This window comes from Macrobrachium nipponense, chromosome 19 (genome assembly GCF_015104395.2).
Source record: "Macrobrachium nipponense isolate FS-2020 chromosome 19, ASM1510439v2, whole genome shotgun sequence".
NCBI lineage: Eukaryota > Metazoa > Arthropoda > Malacostraca > Decapoda > Palaemonidae > Macrobrachium > Macrobrachium nipponense.
The window spans coordinates 27046369-27070762 of record NC_061088.1 but is presented as its reverse complement, the minus strand read 5'-3'; the positions used below and the strand labels follow the sequence as shown (position 1 = coordinate 27070762).

At 36.9% G+C, this 24394-nt stretch overlaps 1 protein-coding gene across 3 annotated transcripts in view; it reads left to right on the top strand.

The window, feature by feature from the left end:
- The window catches only part of LOC135215381 (titin-like), a 212409-nt gene that overhangs the window by 103842 nt on the left and 84173 nt on the right, over positions 1-24394 (top strand). For 2 of the 3 annotated variants that reach the window (XM_064249982.1, XM_064249963.1), the window contains 3 exons: positions 1386-1484; positions 6991-7041; positions 8895-9140. In XM_064249982.1, the coding sequence (XP_064106052.1) occupies positions 1386-1484; positions 6991-7041; positions 8895-9140 (396 nt within the window). The remainder of the gene's footprint in view (positions 1-1385; positions 1485-6990; positions 7042-8894; positions 9141-24394) is intronic. The other variant, XM_064249973.1, reaches the window with a different exon arrangement.

The following is a 24394-nucleotide window of genomic DNA, read 5'->3' as shown; positions in this document are numbered from 1 at the left end:
CTTAACAGACTATGGCATCTGTTATGAGTTGTACAGATTTCAGGATATAAAACTTATTTTACTATATTGTAGCTCCTCAACAAAATACCTACAACATCTAAAGTTGTGACATTGATTGAATTTACCCTCTTGGTTAAAGGTGTATCTCGTTGGTCTTTTCAAAATTAAAACAGCTTTAAACTATCCCTTTAGGGACAGTAAACTTTACAAGATAAACCCCAGAGTTGCGAGTCAATTTATGCATGTATATCTTTATATAGATATCTATATATATATATCTATATTTATATAATATATATATATATAAGATATTATATAGATATATATTAAGTATATTATATATATATATATATAATGTTATAAATTATAGTATATATATATATGTTGTATATATTTTATATATGTGAAATATTTTCTATTAAAACAGAATTCCATCTAATAAAAGGAGTCCATAACTTTAACTTTTTACCTTTTTGCGTTTTGATTGGCTCCTTTTATTGATATATATATATATATATATATATATATATATATATATATATATATATCATATATATATATATATATATATATATATATATATATATATATATATATATATATATATATCTATATATATATATTATATACTATATATATATATATATATATATATATATATATATATATATATATATATGGATATACGTATATATATATATATATATATATATATATATATATATATATATATATATATATATATATATATATATAGAGTTAAGCGCTCCATGAGCCAACGTTATTAACTTGGGTGAAACAAATCGTCCCTAGCGGATTCGTGTATATTTGACATCTGCATCTTCAGGGTACAAAACAGTCTGTAGATATAGAATATACGCAAAGGCTTCAGGTGCTGATTTTTTTCATTGCTCCCTGTTGGCTCATGCAGTATATTTAAACACGAGATTTCTGTGACGGTATAGGATTATAAATAGATGTGTTAGTATTTTCTTTTATTGTTGGTTTTTCTTAAATAACGGTCGTTTATTACAAAAGATATAGTTGGTTTTAATACTATTTCAGAGGATATTTCTTTACTTATGTAAGGCTTTAAAGATTAGATTTATTTTCTGGAAAATAATGGTTCATGTTAGTACTCAGAAATTAATTTCAATAATTTTATTACATGCATGGATTTTTTTTAGATATTTGCCCTTAAGGTGAGATATTTTATCAAAATTATTTTTTTGACATATAGCATAGTATTTTTACTTTTTCCATAATACAATTAGTACACTCGAATATCTTATTGATGGTTTTACTTTTTCTGTCAAGTCCAAGCACATCTGTGTAATTCTGCGCAAATGGTTTCAATTTGTGTCTGTGTGGTGATTCCCCCTCAGAAGGTCAAGAGATGTCCCCCACCCCACCACCAAGAACCAAACGTCCTGGCTCTAGGTCCTCCAGCGTGTCCAGTTTAGCCAGTTCCAACTTGAACTTGGGTAAAGAGAACAAAAAAATGGCCATGTAACAGAAGTATTGCCTGACACATGCCTCTGTAGATACGCCTTAATTGCCATGGGTCCTTTCCATTTGAATGTGTAATGTGTCGAGTTACTTCTTGTCCAAAGAGCTCTGAAAGAGATTTAGGTGGATATGATTTATTACACATCACCATATCGAGTACTGACCTCTTTTCTCCTTAGAAATTGCATATTTATCTCTCTAAAGTTTTTTGTGTTGCCATCTTTATCCGTCAGTTTCTAATACTTTAAGATTTTCTAAGGTCAGACCAATTACATATTTCCTCACTTCCGTAGGACTATAGAAAATCATACATTTATTGAAAGATGAGAATTTGTCCCTCTAACTTAACAAGTATAAGTCTCAGTAGTGAACTTGCCCCTTGTCTTTCCAGCCAGGTGCACGACGTGCCTAACTAGCTTGTAAAAGGTAGTGAAGGGCTATTATTGTTTCATGACAAGCAGCTAGTACTCTTTCACCCAAAACTAAATTACTTGTTTATCTGTCTTGGCAATGCAAATCACCAAGGTTGGACTAAGCCTAGCATTTTTAAATCACCAACGATTGCCGACAGTAACACTTGTAAACGTATAAATTGTCAGCACTATGTATTTTTTGCCAAATTATCCAAGTTACAACATGAAATCTAATTACCACCTGATCCCAAGAACACTGTTGTAATTCATATATTCATTGGCTAACTTTTCGTAACATAGAATGAGGACTCTGGAGCAGCTTGTCTCGATTTCTTTTCCCCCAGGCACCACTATAACTAGATACACAAATGCCCAGTGGTAGCTGGAAAAAAAAATAAACAGATGTGTGCTCATTGTTTCCAAAATATTCTTCCATCCCACGCCTTAAGAATTGAATTACCAAATGAGTAACTCACACCCCCATTCCAGCTACCAGTGCAGTTTACTGAGCATTCGATCTACCAGGTGTTAATATTCCTCCTTGCCTCTTCTCTGTTCTTTTCCGTTTCTCTAAGATCTTCAAATTTTTTTGCATTACAGGATTAACCATTTCATTTGGGTAATATTCTGTGAACTGGGACGCTCTTTATCATTAGCATAGCTCGGCTACAGAAGTAACGAGAAAACTTTTACTACGCCAATTATTAAAAGAAATGAGAAGGGAATATGTAATCGACATATGTGATGTGTAAAAATCAAATCAACTATTTGTTTAATAGAGTGAATTGTACAGCAGAAATTTTATTAACTAAAACGTTCATTTGGGTAAAACATACAGTACCTGTAAAGATCTCACGTTGTTAGGTCCGTGTTAATGCTTTATTCTGAAGCACTGGCTTACATGAAGTGAACTTCATAGCCAAGTGGAAGTGTTGGTGAATTAATTGTATCTAATGGTTTATGCTAACTGAACGACGAGAACTTGGAAAAGGCGTGATTATTAACTTCTAATCTCTTCGGTCGGTTTTATGTTGATTTCATGTTGCTGTGGGAAATATTTTCTTTTTTTAACAATTATCTGTTGCTGCTACTCTTCAGCTTCTTTTGGTGTTGTTTCTTTTGTGGAAATCCTGTTACCCTTTGTTGACATTCTTCTAATTCCAAAACTAAAAAATTACCCTCACACACGTGAATATATCCATATGTGGAAACATTGGTGTTCGCAGTCACACATTTCCTTTTATTCTACGTATATGCATGCGTAAAAATGCGTAACTGTTTTTATATTATTGTATATATGTGATTCCTTATACATAATACTTGTGTGAATTTAAGAATTGCTGAAAACGGCTGCGGTTAACTATGGGTTAAGTGTAATTTTCCGTGCGATGCCCAACGGTCTTTCATAAGCCCTAATCCATCATAGGGACCAGAAGAATGCTTTTAACAGCAATGGATGTAATTTAGGTACTTAACCAATTATTATTGTAGTTACAAGTTTCCTTTATTATGAAGGATCTTGTACTAAAGTAATCATAAGGGTAATTTTTTTTTATCTCTTAAAAGAAAAGTTGTAGGTAACTCGAACTGTATTAGGTAACAAACACTTCTGACATTTACCACAGTACATCATACGAATAGTTATTGTATCTCCCGAAATGAACATATTCGGTAGCTCGACTTGTATTAGTTAACAGACAATTTTGAAATTTATGGCATTACTAAATAGTTCTGTAGTTTATTTTCTGCGCAGCCTCTCCTTTCCCTCAGCTGCATATTATGAACGACACCTGTGAATCTCCTAATTCTTGACCGATGATAGATCCTTATACCTTGAACTTATGCGTTTTTTTTTCTGAATTCACTGAGTGTGCCCTACCTTTTCTCGCTAATAGTTCACATTTATAATCCCTTCCCTCCCCTCCCTACAGCAGGCGAAGAGGGGGCCCCAACGCCACCCCCTCGGACCAAACGGCCTGGGTCTAGGTCTCGAGTGTGTCCAGCATTGCTAGCTCCAACATCCCCTTCGGTAAAACTAAGGATTTCCTTGCTTTTCTCTCTACTCTGTACATTATCAAGGCTTCATGTTTTATCTTTTATTTTCGTTTATTTTTCTTTAGGCTTCGGTTGGCTGTTGTAGGAGATTTACGTTCGTTTGCTGTCCGGTCCGTTTTTGTAGGAGATTCATGTCCGTGTGGCGTCTTTTAGTGGTTTTCGTTGGTCTCGTCTTATGATGTTGTAGGATGTGCATGTGTTTGTTTTGCTCTTTCGTGTATTTTTTGCCATTGTTTAATTTGTAGATTTATGTTTGTGTCTTTCCTTTCTGTTTCTTTAGTTAGCTTTGCTTTTGTTGTTTTAGAAGATACATGTTTTCTTATCGTGTACATTATTGTCTTCATTTTGGTAGTTGTAAGAGGCTTAAGTTTTTTGTCTTTTCCCTTCTATGTCTTTAGTTAGCCTTCCTTTTGTTGTATTAGGAAATACATGTTATCCTATCTTGTATTTTATTGTCTTCATTTTGGTAGTTGTAAGAGGCTTATGTTTGTCTCTTTTTTTCACGTAAAGCAATCTATATTGTAAGTGGTGCATTTACTGTGTTTTCGTGATTAGGTATAATTCATGTTGTCAAATTTATAATAATGTTGTGATCGTTCAAAGATGTCAAATTAATAAGTGTTTTTTAATTATTTATTGTCTTCTACTAGTCGTTGTCATGGTTCTTACAGTATCTTAAAGCCGAAGCTAGTTGTCTGTAATCACATTTCTCAACAAGATTTAGTTAAACTTTCATCATACAGCCTTGACTGCGTTTTGTCATTTTGAGAATTTTTTTCCCAGATATTTAAGAAACATATATTATATATATACTTCATGTTCTAGAAACGGAATTTATCTGGTGTGAATTAGGGGAAGTCCTTACAAATATTCATGTCTTGATCAATTTTCGTATTAATTTTGAAATTTTTTTTGTGTGATTCAGCATTTTTTAAATTGTATTTCAGCCTTGAGCAAATATCTTACGTATCTTAATTAGGTCTGCCTTATTAACGTAATACTCAACGTGTTATGTTTTTATTTTGAATAAATTCCAAATTCAGGTACCATTATCACCAGAGCGGCAAGTTGCATGTGCGATATATCCATATTCCATATCTAACCATTATAGAAAATATTCCCTTAACCTCCCGCCTTCCCCTCAGGAGCATTGATGTTGACACCCTCCCTGTAACATATGATCCTTTTCAAATGAGCCCGTCATCACCATTTCTTGACGCATGATCCGCCCCACCTCTCCCTCTCACCCAGGGGGAGATGAAATACCACCCTTCTTCTCCCTGGGAGGCGACGGAGGCCCGCCCTACTTCACCCTGGGGAATGAGGACATCCCGTTTGTGTTCACCCTCGACGAGGCAGATGGCGGAGAACAGGTCGCTCCCACTCCGCCTCCGAGGACCAAACGCCCCTCCTCGAGGGCGTCCACCATCTCTAATGTCTCCGATGTCTCGGAAATGTCCCTCCCCGGTAGGTAGTCGTTGGAGACATTGGAGATGTAGTACCAATTCCTGCAGCCGGCATTATCCGTCTTGGACGCTCGCTCATTGTTTGCTCAAGAAGATGATTGTCTGTTGGGCGTTGTTCGCTTAGGAGCTGCGCTTGGTTGGCGTCTTTTAACTGTTCCGCATGCATTTTTAGTCACATGAATATCATAAACTTCTCGGTCTCCTCATTTTTATCAACGCGTTTTTCATTGAGAGAGTGAAATCCGAAGGGTGGAATGAAATGGAGAATGTCTCCCTTCCTCGGGTCGGTTTCAATGTCACACACGGCAGAGTGATTTTGCAACAAACCCTCCAAGTTAAGTACATTCTTAATGCGCGTTCAAATCGAGGAGTTCAAGGTGTGCTAAAAATACGTGTTTGATTAGGGTACGCGCCTTATTTATAGGAGCTGTGAATTTCTTCTATTGCCCGTTGCCTAATCGAATGCGTTTTTCCCATTTTTTTTATCATATAAGCAGAGCATTTCGGAAGAATCTCATTTCTTGCATGAATATTTTTTGGAATGATGATTTATTGTTATGAACTTGTTTTACGCCACTTAGGTTTGTGCATGTCTTTTGTGAGGTAAATACATTTTTTTTATTGGAGCAATGTATATCGAGCTACCCATGTTGCATAAAGACATTCTCTTGATTTTCTGAAAGTCTGGATTTTGAATAAATTTGAGGATCTCAAAAACTGTAGCTGTTTCTTCGCTTTTAACTTTATTTTTTCAGTGCATGTAACATATTCTCATGTATGAAAAAATGTTGGTATCTTTTAAGTCGTTCTTAGGGATTTGTAGTTAAACAAGAACACTGCTAAACTCTTGTTTTTACCAAAATTTATTTTATTTAGTGAATGTTGGAGTATTAACTAACAATCAGATCTGTTTTGTCGCTTATGAGCCTTTCACAAAATGCAGGTAATACGAATCAAAGATTTTTTTCTTTTCCGTGGATGCTGTGAGGTAATTAACCAATGATTTACACTTTATATGCGTATTAATATTTATGTTGGTAAAATATTGTTTTATGCCAAGGTAATGAACAAAGCTTTAACATAAGAATATTGATGATAAACTCAGGATACACAGAATTTCATAGTGGAGAGAGAGAGAGAGAGAGAGAGAGAGGAGAGAGAGAGAGAGAGAGAGAGAGAGAGACTGAAAAATTATGGGTTACGGATTTTGCTATGAGAAGAAAGACTGGGGGAGGTCAAGTTTTAGAAGTAGATTGATAACTGTATAGTGTAAGGATTTTATAAAGGAGAGAGAGAGAGAGAGAGAGAGAGAGAGAGAGAGAGAGAGAGAGAGAGAGAGAGAGAGAGAGAGAGAGAGAGAGAGAAATAGTAATCCAAAATGTTAAAACTTATATTCCTTCACTAACTGAAAGGACAAAAGAATCAAGATTAGATAAACACACATACCTTGAAGATGACACGCACACAGACACGAAAACAAGGGCGTAATCTATTCGCGTCATCCATTGATAAAGAGAGCATTAACACTCCATGATTTCCCCCGTTAGGGTGGAGTCCAACGCCTGCCCGTCGTAAGAGACGCCAAAAGTCAACTGAAGGTATTGTGTTTGCATCTAGAATAATCAGCGCGAAGGGACACGGAGGCTTATTTCTCGTAGACTTTAAATATTGGCTTCTGTTGAGTGGAATTAGCTTCACTAACGCTGCAGAGCTCTTGTTAGCAATAGATATTATAACAAGTAAAACTGCGCAGCTTGTAAATGAGCAAAGGTCCCATTTTAGTCTTTTTTTATTTTGGAAAAATGGAGCTTTGCTCATATACATAATTGTGGATTTTTACTTATCATTTCCGGTCACAGTAGTGATGTGCAATAGATAATATATATCATGCGTGAACTGTACTAATACCATAAGTTTGCAATTGACAGACCATGTGATTTAATGGTACTTATGGTCCCACGTGCTAGGTCAGGGTAATTGGCCGTCTTTGTCAACCTCTGTACTCTTCCTTAGACCTTGAAGGCGTCAATAGAAATTCAAATTCAGCAGCTATTTGTTGTATGAGTCGGTAGTGATATTAATTAGTATGCACGAAAACAAATAGTAAATTTTGTAGTGGTTAATACAATGGTATTTTGTTTCGAGGTTTTAAACGCAAAACAGCAATTGTGGCTGGTAATTTCTTAGATGTAGACAGATACAGGAGTTATAGAACTTAGTGATTAGGGTTCGAACATTCAGCAAAATTAGATTATTATTTTGTACTAATGGTAGAGTAGTAGACTTTGCAATTTCCCTTTTATGTGCATTGTTAAATTAATTTTATTCAGAATAATAAATGGTTCACAGGACTCATAATCATGGAATATATATATATATATATATATATATATATATATATATATATATATATATATATATATATATATAGAAATGAATTTTGTTTTTCCTTAAAGTACTTTTAAAAAGATAGACTTCGCATTCCATAATGTTTTCCGGTGACTAGCAGCTGTAAATGAATTTCAAGTCAGATTTTCCTTGCTGTAGTTTATTATTGAAAGTCCTTTTTGTAGTAGTCAGAATATTGATAGCACATAACAGTGGGTTAGCTGAAACCCATTTTAATCTGGCTGCAGCGCCATTATTTTGAAGCGGTAGCATAGCGAACTACACGAGAAGTGGCCAACCGTCCCATCGCTTTGCTGATGAAAAACAGATGATTGATTAATACCTGTCCAAACTGACATGCCCCCAAATGATGTTATTTTCTCCAGCTAATGTTTAATTTTGGTTTTATTCTTTTTTTATCGCATTCATTTTGTTTCGTATACCTGAAATTTCAGAATCTAATGCCATTATTTATTTTTGTATATTTTAATTATACGTTTTTATTTTGTCAACAATACCAATTATTTATTTTTGTTTTTTCGATGCACGTATTACACATTTTTTTTTATCAAGACTGTCTCATGAGTTATTATTGTCAGAAGAGTTTCGCTTTCCCTTCGATCCTATTGCGATTTCAGATTTCATTTTGTATTAATGAACTATCCCTGCAGTGTGTGGCCTGTTCTTGTAACTGTAGCCAATTTATTTAAAATGAAAATTCATTCCTAGGTAAAGTAGACGCTTTTGATAATCAGCTATTTCTTTAACCTTGTTGTTACTTTGGTGGGAGAATAATTGCCAATTAATTATTAATTGTACTTTGCTTGATTTTCGGTGTTACTTTATGTAATGTTGTACTAAATCTATTAAGAATATAAAAAAGCCCATTCTAGGACCAAAGTCTTTTTTGAAGAAGACTGCCTTTTTTTGACGTTGCCCATTCTAATAAATATCTGCGACCAATTTTTTTTTATTTTTATGGCTGGGTTTTCATTTTTTGAAATTGTGAGTGACGTTGACCACACCTCTAACACCTACGTATCTCTTGGAAACACCACGGCAGTTCCAGAAGGCGGGGATCAGTCCATGGAATACGAAGAGGAAGGCACCGAGGAGACACCCACCCTCCCCTACCGTCGTCGCCGCCCTGGCTCTCAGTCGTCGTTGGTGTCGTCAGAGGCGCCCTTGGGAGAGGAGACCACGTCCTCCGGCTGGGTTACCGAAACTACCGCCGCCACCTCCACCACCGCCGAATTCGAAAGTGGCCAAGCAGCCCCAGATAGCACACCCTCGCTTGCGACAACGGACAGTGAGTACCTTGTTTTCGCATTGTTGCAATTTGCATCGGTATTAACCTAGTATGTATCCACCGTCACCTTCGAGGTATTATAGTAGATCCACATAAACCGTGCATCTGGTGTCTAGGCCCGTCCCTTACGACGCCCCTGATTGGCTGTTGATAAGCCAGTCACAGGGCTGGAAACTCTCAGTCTCTCTTGAGAGCTCATATAGCAGGATCTATGTTCCACCTCTCTTTAGAGATATGTCTTTCCAAAGTATCCCTCAGGAGAAGTGGAAGATACATCCTGCCTATGTGAACTCTCGAGAGACTGAGAGTTGCCAGCCCTGTGATTGGCGCATCAACAGCCAATCAGGAGTTCGTAAAGGACGGGCCTAGACATCAGATGCAGGGTTGATGTGATCTACTATAGCCCCTCGGTGATCAAAGTATTATATACACCCATTTCTATATTGTGTGGTCGACAAATTATATTAGTAAACGATATCTTGGATCCCCAAGGGCCACTACTAAATAAGGCGTCCCATTGAGTTTACTCTGGACTTTGACAAAGGTGAATACATCCGGTTTAATACCATGTCCATCATCATTATTATCATTTCCTTCTGCATACATAGTAATACTTTTATTTAAGTTTTCGGTTATTGATGTAATCGTTATAGGTCATATACAAATTCTCGTTATTTGACCGTTAATTGTTTTTAAGACGCCACGGTAATTGTTGTACGGTTACTGAGGTCGTTTTACGCTTGTTGTGTTGTTGGGTATCTTGATTCGAATCTTGTCTGTCATTTTAACACATTGTATTTGAAATGCTGTTATTTTTATCCTTCATACTAGCTTGGAAGCACAGGTTATCAATATGTCTAATGTCTATATATATATAAATATATATATATATATATATATATATATATATATATATATATATATATATATACTTATAAAAGGTATATATATTATAAGTATATAATTTATATATATATATATATATATATATGTATATACATTCATACATTTATATTCATACACAAATAACGGTAGGTTAATCATTAGTAAATAGAAACCTTCAATAGAAATGAGAAAAATTAAGACAGTTTAAGAGAATTCATGTCCTGTGGTTATAATGAATGACATGCCACTGAATCTTAAACTTCCCTTTAGAGACACCATAGTTAAGGAGTAATCTTTCAGGTGTTATCTGACAGAACACATCCGAGATAAATTAAGAAGTTTCAATACCCACAAACAACCGCTACTTTTAGGGTTTTCAAGAGTAATCTGTAACAATACTTTTTTAATAAGTAAATCAAAATATATACTGGTTGTTATAGCTGTTTGCTAGTTACTTCCGAACGCAGATGGCAGTTCAGCTATTTTCGTGACATAGCGGCATTTTCATATGCACCAGTGTACACTGTGTTTTTCATAGTTATGCTCACTTTCTCTCTCTCTCTCTCTCTGTCTGCTTTGTAAATTAATGGGCTCCTCATAGAAAAAGAAAAGGTGTCACACGGATGGCATCTGTAAATGTGGAGGTTTGTAGGTTGAAAGGTGATTTGCATATCTGAATCTTATGTTAGGAATATTGGATTGTAGGTTGAAAAGGGTGAAAATTTGCATATCTGAATCTTATGTTAGGAATATTGAGGTTTTAGTTTGAAAATAACCCCACAACTTTGTTCATTATGGGTTGGATTGTTCGTGCGCTGCATGTAAATGGATTGGAATTAATTGTTTATCAGTGCCTTTGTGCTTTTGTGTTTGTAGAATTGTAGAATATTATATATATATATATATATATATATATATATATATATATATATATATATATATATATATATAAGTGCACATGTGCCATTCTGGTAGCAGTTGTAGAATATTATATACTTTGTATGTATGTATATATACACATCATATACATAATATTTCTGCTACCAACCGGGACGAACCATTGAATTCAACGATCTTCGTGAATTCTTATTGAATAATACTCTACGGTGAAAGCACGAATGATTTCAGTACCGCTTATATACACGCCGGGCCATTTTCTCGTACAGTTAATCACAACACACAGCTGACACGGGGCGACATCACCTTATGATAGGTGACGTGGGCTCGAAGCCAATCCCGAGAGAAATGAAATAAAAAGGAAAGAAGAAGAAGAAGTGGAAGAGGAGGAGGCAGAAGGCGGCCCGTGGCTGGATGAGCAAGAGGTGTTTCAACGGTGACGTCACCGGCTGGGGTAGGGTAGCGCCGCTTCCTATCTATAATAAGAGTATTATATTGTTGAGTCGAAACCGGCTAGAAATGCTGCCATATACAGACTGCTATACTTTGTAAGGGAAAAGAATGCCAGGATTAATAGGTCGTGCTGTATGGCTCTTATGACTTGGGTTGCCACGTTTGCTTTTCCTGCGATTCACTAGTCGTAAGTGGTCGTTGGCATTGCCATTATCTTCGTTAATCTTGTCGATAATAGTTAGGTGAATTGAAGCAACAAATGTATGATTTAACGTGGTTGCATTGGAGTTGTGTAAAGGTAATATTGTAGGCGGAATATTGGTTCAGTCTCTCTCTCTCTCTCTCTCTCTCTCTCTCTCTCTCTCTCTCTCTCTCTCTCTATCAGTAAGTTGAGTGAGCGATTTGTTCTTCAGTTGTAAAAAATCGATAATTGGGCCATTTCTAAAATCTTGTTTGTTGTAGGTTTTGTTTTATTGTTGAAAGCAGACAGTTTTCTCGTTGTTTTGGAATGATATGCAAATCATTATTTTCATTTCATTGAAGTTGCATGTGATGATTTGTTTATACCCAGTGGGCTTGAAAACTTGGAAGTATAAATAGTATAACTTTTTCCTACTAAAACTGCGTTTTAATGCATAGACCCTCCCTCCCCCAAATATTGATCTGCTTTTATTGTATTAGTGGAGTGAAGCAGGGAAGGCCTACCAGTTTATTTCACATGGAACTTTAGTTTTCAGAATTCCTTTATTTCTTTAACCAGCCTTAATTCAGGAGAAAGCCGTCCACTTCTTCCTTTTTTGCCAATTTTATTGTGACTTTGTTAGGATACTAGATATACAAATACCAAGCACGATTACTTGTCTTTAGTAGAGCATACACATATGCGTTTGTACGCACTCACAACAGGTATTTTGTACATAGTTATATGTAGCTATACATACTAGATATATATATATATAATATATATATATATACCTATATATCTATATATATATATATATATAATATATATATATATATATATATATAGAGATGAGAGAGAGATGAGAGAGATTGATGAGAGAGAGAGAGAGAGAGAGTTGTTTTTATAGTGATGTAAAGTATAAAGAGAAAGCAAGAAATGCAGCGAGGAGAGAATTCTTGCAAGTGAACTATAGCGCAAATTCATCGCGCATAGTTCGTGGCATGGTCGCTCATCTCGTCGGAAATCAGGTCAGGGTTTTAGGTGTGAGTCAGAGGTGTGGTGTGATGGCGGGGAAGGAGGAGGAGGAGGAGAGGGAGGGAGGGAGGGACCGATATCCTCCACACGCGTGAAGGGGACATTGGCTGGACTCGACTGTCGCGACGGGACTTCTGCAGGATCAGTGGCGATACCCGTAGGAGATTTAGGAGTGCGTATAGGAGATTACAGGGAACAATGCGGGGGTCATAGAATATATTTAGAGGAGGCTCCTGTTTGGTGGAGGGGATAGATTATGGGATTTGGGGTGACTAGATGCTTACAGCCTCTGGATTGTGTACGAAATGTTTGACTTCTTGATAGCACTGTGGCGGATGCCAGACCGATGAGTAAGCGCTTTGTTTTGGTGGAATATGTGTAACTTGGGGTTCCCTACCTGTGCAGGACTAGAAATAGCGTCGCTGTAGCCTAGATAACGAATAGAATGATAATACTTAACGTACTTCTGTCTTTATTTAATAGTATCTCATCGTTTCTCCGGAGCTTCGGAAATTACTAAAAGTGTTGTATTCGTGAATTGAAAAGAGAGGTATTTTATTACTGGAAGATTCGTTATCGTCTGGCCGCCTTCACCTCAGGTTATATATTTCAAGAAACTCCCTGCGTGTGTTTAATCTTGTTTTATATGGGTACTTCCTTGCTATAGGACATTCCACTTCAGTTTTTTATTTCATTTTTTAACACGTTGCAAAAGAAATAGAAGCTTTTTTTTATGCATCATTTTTTATCAAAGGTAAATGCCGTTTTCTTTTACCCCGTGGAATTACTGTGTCTGTTGTCTGGTACTTCTCGTATCTTTCCTTTGATGGGGACCACATCTGCAAATCAAGATAACGATTACTGCACGCTAAAAATAAAGATGAAGCAGAGAACTCAGATTATTGAAGGTTTATTTTACACTGGCACTTCTAGCCGAACATGCTACAATTAGCCACTTAACGGAGTACTCGATCTGAGGATATACAGGGAAACTTGGTTTGCTATTTCTCATTTCAAAGTATTACTCGTTTGTACTTTCTTGAGTAAATATTTCATTGTCCACGTGTTATTTCCAGGGTAATATTCTGTGAAAAATTGTGATACAGAGCTTAATTTTTGCGTAAGGTACACTTCAATGAAGCCCCAGTTAATTACTGATTAGTGGGCTGTAGCACTGCTGTATTGTGGTTTTCGTCATTAATGTCCATAGGTCGATAGTGGGATACAGCTTAGTAGGGCTGAAAAAGCGATCAAACCAATTTAAATTAGCGCCTTCCAGTTTTATATGAGAAAATTATTGATGACTGGAGTATTAAACATAACCTTCAAGCTTTAAGAGATACTGATGGAGTATTGAGCCATACATAGCTTTTAAGCTTAATAAGCAGAAGCACCCGTAAGTCAAGCCCCGTAGGGGGTTAGTGCCGTGAGTGCACCTCATTCAGTGCAATGTTTTTGTTTGTTTGTTTGGTGTTTTTACGTTGCATGGAACCAGTGGTTATTCAGCAACGGGTCCAACGGCTTCACGTGACTTCCGAACCACGTCGAGAGTGAACTTCTATCACCAGAAATACACATCTCTCACCCCTCAGTGGAATGACCGAGGATCATTCGGTGCAATGTAGGCATTACTTGAGGTTCTTTGCTGTGTCCCTTCGGCCCCTAGCTGCAACTACTTTCATTCTTTTTACTGTACCTCCGTTCATATTCTCTTTCTTCCATCTTACTGTCCACCCTCTCCTAACAGGTTTTCCTCCTGTTACACCTTTCAAACCTTTTACTGTCAATTTCCGCTTCAGCGCTGAATGGCCTTAGTTGCCCCAGTGCTTGGCGCAATGCCAAAAATCTGTGTAAATAAAAAAAACCCCGTAAGTGAAGTACTGAATCATGATATTCAATCTTCGTAAGCAAAATATTCGTGGTTGCATCTTGGTCCTTGCCTTATTGCTTGATAGTAAAAGACATTCTTTTGTGGAATATTAAGCTATGACTTGCCAGCTTTATAAGAAAAGGGTGGAAATTGAAGAAAGATGTTCAAGTTGTGTCTGTAAAAATATTCGTAGGTGAATTTATGAGAAAATTCTTTTGATGATAGAGTACTGGACAATGATCTTCCAGCATTCGTAGGGAAGTCTGAACTAAGGTCTTCAAGTATTTAAGTGGAAGCATTTGCAGGTGCAGTATTTAAGTAAGACCTTAAAGCTTCATGAGCAAAAAGCATTCTCGGAAGGAGTAATGAACTATGGCTTTCAAGCTATATATATATATATATATATATATATATATATATATATATATATATATATATATATATATATATATATATATATATATATATAAGTAAAAGCATTAGTATATGTAGTACTGAGCCACGGCCTTCAAACTTTGAAGCTAAAGCGTTTGTTGGTCAAGTATTGAGCCATGGCCTTCAAACTTTGTAAGCAAAGGCATTTGTTGGTGCGAAAAAACAATTTAGGGAGGAATATTTAAATTTTGAATTCAGACTTTGTAAACAAAAAACTTTATTGGATGGAATTTTGGAATAGGCCTTTTCAAGCTGCACAAGCAAAAGCATTCATGGCTGGGAGATTGAACCATGATGTTAAGGGTTAATAATCGAAGCATTCGAAGACTAGAGTATGGAAGGATGGTCTTTGAGCCTTTTAGGCAAAAAAGATTCTTGGGTGGAGTACTGAACCATGACCTTGAAACTTTGGAAATCTAGACGAGGGGTAAGAAACAAAATGTTATGACGATATGAGAGAAAATGAAGTGCAACAGAAAGGCTTTGCTCGTCTCTCGACTATCCCACTTTCGGTCGGTTTTTCTTCTTTTGAAGCCTCGAACTTCTTGAATTTATTAATTTATTCATTACAGTCTGAAAACAACACAATTAATATATTCATTACAAACTTAAAATCACTTCCTAGGACATAACTGCACCTTTAAGCAATAATAACGTGTTTTACTTCTCTCTCTCTGTTGGTGCCTAATCACACATGTCTGAATTGGTAGATATAATGTGAGATTGTAAATAACACGCTTAATTGCTTTCTTCAGTTGGGAGACTTTAATGTAATCCATGTGGTTTGCTCGGTATAGAGTCAAACTTTGTTACGTACTGATTCTTTACACTATTAATTTTCGTTAAGTAGTTTTGTCATGTCACTCATATAACCCTGCAATCAAGAATTAGATCTTTGGAACAGAAATGAGGATTTTACTTTATGTAACAGTAGGTTACGTTGAAGCCCCGAAAGTCAACAGAGCGAGTTTAGCACTCGGTGGTTTTAACTTTCTTCATTTTCAGTTGTCATGATTTCCCGGCTGATGAATTTTTATATTTCTTAGTAGACACTAATTTATTATTATTATTATTATTATTATTATTATTATTATTATTATTATTATTATTATTATTATTATTATTATTATTATTACATAATGTCGTGCAACTACTCCTGCTAAACTTTTTTTTTAAGTTCGCATTTATTCGAAAAGGATTTAAAAGACAATGTTTATCTTTTGAGTGAGACGTTCGCGATTCCTTTTCGTTTTCCCCCGCATATCTTTCTCTTGAGTAATGCTGGACATACGATCAGCAGATACGGCGGTTAATTGGACACATGTGTTTAATTACTCTGTTTTTGGCACTTCACCACCGTGTGTTAGTGTGTGAGTGGGGAGTATTAATTCGATGGGATCTGCTTCGAAAACTTAATTTAAAAAAAGTGGGGGCCAGAATCAAGTTCAAAAAAAGATAAATGTCAGTTTATGTTAAAAGTCGCATAATTTGTATGAATTTTTTGTTTGACAGGTTGAAGAACGGGCTATTTATACCTTAACATTATTATTATTATTATTATTATTATTATTATTATTATTATTATTATTATATTATTATTATTATTATTATTATTATTATTATCTGTGTTTTCGCTGTCATTTTACTATTTCCTCAATGACTTCATTCGGGAGTCTGTATTTCTAAAGTTTAGATTCTTGTCTTCAGCTTATAGTTTTGTCTTTATTTATTTATTTATTTATTTATTTATTTATTTATTTATTTATTTATTTATTTATTTATTTATTTATTTATTATCAATTAAGAAATAGATTTGTGGATGTTGAATACAATGAAAAAGAAGGTTGACACTGTTGAGATGACCTGTTTGCTCAGTATGTGACGTAAAAAGATTTGAAGATTAGATGGCGAGATAAAGTGAAGGAAGATATGGGGAGAAGAGGTTTGGTGGAGGATGATGGCTTTGATAGAAGGCAGTGGAGAAATGTAGGAGAAGAAATGTGTAGATATGTAGTAGTAGAGAAAAAGTTAGTGTAGGTTAAAGGATAGATAAGGGGGTTTTAAGATGATTTGTCTATGTGTATGAATGATGATAAAAGTATACAATCATTGAGTGAAGTAAGGGGGGGGGGAGAGAGGAGGACCTTGAATAGATAGAGTAAATGGAGTTTAGCATGGAAAGAATGGGCCTTAATAGGCAAAAAGAGCGAGTAACGCATTTTGTGTGCGGGGCTTCGACATGTAGCTTATGTTTTTTTTTTTTTCTGTACGTGTATGAAGCGTTAATGTCTATAAAGTCTTATGTACGAGGTGTTCATCCACTTTTCAGAAGTCAAAACATCTATGGGGATGTGACCTGTTAGAGGAGATAGCTTGATAAATAAATCTGTTTGACTGTGTATTCACGTTGAATAAAGTTGAATTTTACTGAGCCATAAGATATTATTTGTGGCATTAGACCAGTTATCAAGTATAAAAAGTCATTATTATTATTATTATTATTATTATTATTATTGGCAGCAGCAGTAGTAGTAGTAGTAGTAGTAGTAGTAGTAGTAGTAGTAGTAGTAGTAGTAGTAGTAGTAACAACAGATCTAGGAACTTTCAGTTATTAATCTTTACCGCTTTCATGTGGCGGCAGCTGCCATGACACCAGAACCCATAATTTTAAATAAAAGCAGCGGCTACGCCCCGAATAATAATAATACTTGGGAAATTCTGTATCGGAAACACAAGATACAGAGGTTCTTGCCTGAGCAGCACTAAGTAGAAGAGCAACAGCTATAGTAGGAGGAAAACTAAAAGTGTGACTACACCGACGACAGCATCTGCCCCATTGGCAGAAGCGATAAGAACAGAAAAGTTATTAACAGCATAAGCGATAAGAATAACAGATGGTATTATCCATAGAAGTGACAGGAACAGCAGATGGTATTATTCTGTACACAGAAGAGGTAAAACAGCAGATGGCATTATTCTGTAAGCAGAAGAGATAAAACAGCAGATGGTATTCTGCTGTACACAGAAGCGATAAAACAGCAGCTGGTATTAGTATTCTGTACACAAAGGCGATAAAAGAGCATGTGGTAGCCTGTTATTCTGTACACAGAAGTGATAAAACAGCAGATGGTATTATTCTGTGCACAGAAGCGGTGACACAGCAGATGGTATTATGCTGTACTCAGAAGCGATAAAACAGCAGATGGAATTATTCTGTACACAGAAGCAATAACACAGCAGATTGTGTTATGCTGTACACAGAAACGATAAAACAGCAGGTGGTATTAACACCAGATGATTATTTGAACAGCAGACAGTAATAACAGCAGAAGCGATAAGAACTGCATATGTTGTTATCCATAGAGGTGAGGTGAGCAGGAGATGATATTAACTGCGATAGCAGTAGGAACAGCATATAGCATGAACAGCAACAGCAATAAGAACAGCAGAAGGTATTATCAGCAGAAGCGATAGGAATAGCAAGCTACATTAGAATCAGAGGGATAGGAACACCAGGTTATAGTAACACCAGAAGCGACAAGAACAGCAGGTGGTATTTTCCGAAAAACCCGTAGAAGCTGGAGGGAGTATTAGCTGTGAGCAGGAACGTTAACAAAAACTAAACTGCCGGCGGGAGAATTTGTGTTGCTCTTGGATGTAGAGAAAATAAGAGTTTTTTTTTTTTTTTTTTTTTTTTTTTGCTTCAATGTATCAGCAGCAATGACAACAGCAGTAAAATGCATCAGGTTTAGTTACTATAGTAGATTCACATCAGCCGTGCATCTGCTGTCTAGGCCCGTTCCTTTCGACGCTCGTGATTGGCTGTTGATAAGTCAGTCACAGGGCTGGAAACTCTAAGTCTCTCTCAAGAGTTCACATAGGCAGAATGTATGTTCCATCTCTCCTGAGGGATACTTTTGAAAGACGTATCCCTAAGGAGAGGTGGAGCATGAATCCTGCCTATGTGAACTCTCTCGAGAGACTGAGAGTTTTACAGCCCCGGGATTGGCTTATCAACAGCCAATCAGGAGCGTCGTAAAGGACTGGCCTAGACATCAGATGCACGGTTGATGTGAATCTACTTTATTGCAGAAGCTGCCAGTGTTTTCTTTTGACTACTGCTTAAGCAGATGCTGCTACTTCCGGTGCTACCGTTACTTGAGAATTATAGACTTTTGGTGTCTTTATCCCACAACGGTACAACAAACAACTCTGTTCATGCTTTTGTACCGCCACGGCTACCTCGCATGCTGTTTGTACAACAGGAACAGATTCTGTCACAATGTCTTGACTACTCGAGCCATGTAGTAGCGCGGATGGGGGCAGTTGGCCTTTTACCAGCAGTAGCTACGAAAGTTAAAGTTAAGTATATCTGAGTTTAACCAGACCACTGAGCTGATTAACAGCTGTGCTTAGGGATAGCCCGAAGGATTAGATATTTTCACGTGGCTAGGAACCCATTGGTCACCTAGCAACGGGACCTCCAGCTTATTGTGGGATCCGAACCACATTATATCGAGAAATCTATTTCTACCACCAGAAATAAATTCTTCTGATTTCACGTTGGCCGAGCCGAGAATCGAACTTCGGACCACCGGATTGGTAGCCGAGTGCGAAAACCACGAGGAACTCCAGCTACGAAAGTAGCAGCAGTAGTATCAAAGGAGAAAAGTTAAAATGTAAATAGTTTGGTTATAGCAAAAAGTGGTTGCGGAATGACCTCTCCCGAAGGATAAAATGGAAATTAAATGAATTTCGCAGGTCAGTAGCAGTTTTAGAAATAATAGCAGCTGTGCCATAGCTCAAGTAGCAAGATTTGAAAAATTATCTTGAATTTTCGCTCTAGTAGCTTTAGTAGGAGGGAGGAATCGAATCGAAGTCGATAGATGAAGCAACAGTAGCAGAAACACAGTAGTGAGACGATGAAAGTAGCTGCACTCTTCGACCTAGTAGCGGTAATAGAAATCGTAGGAGCAGCAGTACCTCAGCAGAAGTAGCAGTAGCGAGAAGAAACCTGCTTGCCGGGATGTTGGCATTTCCACATTTAGTTTAGTTAGCTGTACACTGCAGCAGAAGCCTACCCCTGACGAGGATTGGGGGAGGGAAAGAGTGAGAAAAACTCTCTCTCTCTCTCTCTCTCTCTCTCTCTCTCTCTCTCTCTCTCTCTCGCGAGTTTTACATGAATTTATCTCGTCTGTTACAGTTACTCATTCTCTTGAGTTTTATCTAAACTTAATGTTACACTCTTTAATGTTAACTTTATTAATTTCTCATTTGTCCGGATTACATTCTCTCTCTCTCTCTCTCTCTCTCTCTCTCTCTCTCTCTCTCTCTCTCTCTCTCTCTCTCTCTCTCCACATGATTCCCTGCCGCTCTCTCCCTCTCCCTCTCTGCCCCCTCTTTCTCGGGCCACGTTAATCCAAACCCCTCAGACCTCTGCTTACCGCCCCCCCATCCCTGCCCCCTGCCCCCACTGCCCCGCAGCTTTCGCCTCCTCCTGAATCGTGCCCTTCTGGCGAGTGCCCCAGCCAGTGCCCGACAATGTGTGCCTCGGAAACCAGTGTGAAGTGCCTCTGAGGGAAAGAGAGAGAGAGTGTGTGTTTGTTGTATGCTGTGTATTTTTTTTCTTTGAAAGTTGCCTTTCAACCATTATTTCCTTGTGGAAAAAAAAAAAGTTCTCAGAAAAATAACTACTAAAGATAACAGAATTGTACGTGTCATAGTATAGATTGCCTCGCTACTATCCCCTTAATGGTTGTTCACCCGCTTTTGAAAATATAAATGAATTGGTGTGGTCCATAGTAGATAAGAGAGCGTCCTCGTTTCAGCATCTGAAATCAGAAAAAAAAATAGAATAGTAAGGAAGACGCTTTAGTTTTACGTGTTGCATTTGTGAAGGCCGACTAGAAAACTCCCTTCCTCTATAGATAAGAATTTATTTGAGGCTTGAAATTAGTCAGAAGGAATAGATCGAAATATTATTGAATGGAAAAGAAGAGGCGAAAGAGGAAGAAGTAAAGGAAATAGGGGTTGGTGTTTGAGTACCGAATATCTACCATTCTCTCCAAATGCGTGGGATGGTTAAGTTTTGCCGTCGTCCTTCATGACCGATGTTTTTGACAAGTCGAAGATCCCACGTTGGTCAACATCAGCATCATCTATATCTGAGGTGGGCAATTGTGTATGTGTGTGTGTAGACGTTTGTAATCGTGTTTGACAGGCTCCTTAGCGTACACGTCAAATCGCATTGCATCTCGTCTGGGGGGATGTGACTTGTGACTTTTTGACAAGCGGCCCGTCATTATATAACAGCAGGTTATGTTATGGCCGTCTGTTGGGCTCTTCTTCTGAGAACGTTGCTGTTTCGCTGTTGTCATGAGCTGTTATTTTGTGGACGTATATTAGGCTCTTTGGCCTTAATTTGTGGGTATTGATTGGGCATCTCTCCTAAGGACTTAGCGATAATTCTGTGGACGTTTATTGGGCTTCTCTGCTGAGAACTTTGCAGTCATGCCGTGAGCATTTGTGCATTCTGGCGAGAACACAGAACCTCTGTTTTGTGCACCCATTTCGGCCTCTTTTATTGAAATCAGGCACTTATAGTTGCATGACGATAGATGCGCCTCATAAGAGACGACCTTCAGCGCCCTCGTTTCAGGAGTATTTCGGATGCGCTCGGCCATGATTATAATTTCGCCTCAGTCACCGGGTGACCTCCGCTCGAAATGCAGATGGCTCTCGCAAAGTGCGTCATTTAAAGCTGAATGGAAATACGAGATGCCCACGTCATCGACGAGTGACGTCACCGTTCAAGATGGCGAGAAAACACCTGTATCGTCTTCCTGCCTCGCGACTCCTCTATGATGAGGCTGATTCATCTCCATCTCACGCTTGTGGATTGAGGTGGGAATTTGGGTTGAACTAGACGCATGTGTTCGCCGATCCCCCGTGTGAGCGTATTCGCTTCACAGGCCATGAACGTGCGGGAAGAGAGCTCGGAGGCTCGTATGCGCGCGCGCTCACTCACACACAGACACACATACACACATACACATGCACCTGGTAAAAAGAGCATTAGGAACCCGGGGCCTGCGACGATTCTGGCGGGGGCTAAATTTAGGCGATGGCCTCCAGTTGCTTACGGATTGGGAACTTCTGTTGAAATGATATTTTTTCTTCTTCTCCTGCCTCCCCATTCTCTTCTCTTCCCTTCTCTCTCCTTCCCCTCCCGTTTTTCTCTTTCTTCGTATTTTTTTCCTTTCATTAATAAAGATAATTAATTGAGAAATTGATCAATTAAAGTGAGTATCTTGAGAAGGGCGGCGAGGCATAAGCGAATCGAAAGTGACTCAGCAGTTCATCTAAGCGATTCGTTGAACCAGTTTTTCTTTTTTCATTTCTAGTAACATTCTTAGGGCATTTGTTGCTATCAATTGCTGATGACAACGTGATTGATTCATCAATGTTAGCATTTCGTTTTCAACAAAGTGTTTTACGTGAGCTGGCATTTATCATTTCCCGATGTAAATTCCACTGAAGGTAATTCTAACGACAGATGATGATAATATATGATGGCAATTAATTCCTCCTGAAATATTTCTTAACGAATTAAATATTTTACATGGAATTAATGCTTCTTTATGTTGTTGGCGTCATGGTTAAATAAACTGATGATAGAATTTTATTCGTTGAGAAATAGTTCGGGAAGAATTAATTGCTATCATATATTCATATCTCTGGCGTTAATATTACCTGTAGACCAATTCACATTAAGGAATTATAAAACGCCAGCACATGTTGATACCAGCTCCTTTAATTGACTACTCTGCGATGAATCTCAGTCATTGCCACATACTTTAAAGAGTAATTGATTGCTTTCTGTTGATGATGACGACTTCATTTAACTTACTAAGAACCTTGTGATGTTCTTAGGACAGCTGGTAATGACACTGAATGAAAAGACAGTGTCTTATTATTGAGTGCTACATTTGAAGAATGCCAGGATGATCACTAAAAGCGAATATTTTTCTTTATATTTAAAAAAAATCAGATAGTATATTTTTTGTATTGCTTTTGTGCTCTGTTGGGTAACTTATTAATGTGGACACGTGATTGTATAACTATCATTTTCCTTTTGGAAGCCTGTTCGATTGTCTAATCAGTTGCCTATCAGTCTTGAGAGAGAGAGAGAGAGAGAGAGAGAGAGAGAGAGAGAGAGAGAGAGAGAGAGTCTTGTTAGGTTCTTATCACATTTGCCCTCTTCTCATTATATTGTCACCCTCGTCTTGATAACAAGCCTTTTAATTCCGTGAGCAAGCTTAGAGAAATCAGCTTTTTTTTTTATATAAAATTCAATGAATACTGGTGACTCGTTGAATAATGAAATGATCTTCAACAATGGTCTCATTTAAAGTGTTTAGCATGTGTTTATTATATAATAAGAGTTACGATCAAAGAGAATATAAACTAATTATTTAAAGACAGGATTTCGCGTGATATGACGACAGGAAAGTGCCCAAAGTAATTCTTAATATGTAAGCTGAATGTTTGACAGCATTACTGTTAAGCATTCTTTAAGGTAAAATTAATCGCCTCGATACTGTCTTCTTTATTCTTACTGCATTATTACTGCCATGATATTGCTAATTGCTGTTAGGCTTTATTTACATGACAGTCATGTTTGTCATATATTTTTTGACTGCGATCTGTTAACCGAATAAATTTTGCGTGAACTTAAAATGTCATTCTTGAAATTGTCACGGGGCTGTTACTGTCGTGAGGGAATTACCCTCTGATACTTGCAGTCACGAAGCTTAATTGTAACTGTGAATTCTGCATTCATTTACTTACCATTCGTTTGCCCAGTTACTCCCTCAGGACTCGTTGTAACCCATTGCTGCTTCTCCCATTCAGAACCAAACTCGCATTCATTTGCGAAAATCTTTAGTTACCGCTGGCTTATTTTTCCGAATATAAAGAATCCGTGAAGCTGGGCAAAAACTAGTTTAGACGGATTCTAGTTGCGTAATAACTTCTCAAAATCAGTATATGTAATAAATCACTTATATAAACAGTCACATATTAAGACATGCTTAACCATCACAGATTACTTTAGAATCACGCAAGCATGATTAACCAAGTATCCTATAAACTTGTATATTGCATACAATTTCGACTGCATTTGGTAATGTAAATAAAATCCATTCACAATTCGTGTTACTACTGCTTTTCTTGTCAGACTCCTAAGAATCTGTTAAAAGCTTCGGTTAGGTTTGGATATATTATATATATATATATATATATATATATATATATATATATATATATATATATATATATATATATATATATTTTATATATATATATATATGTATATATATATATACATATATAGTATATTACATTTGTATATATATATATATATATATATATATATATATATATATATATATATATATATATGTATATATATATATATATACGTGTGTGTGTGTG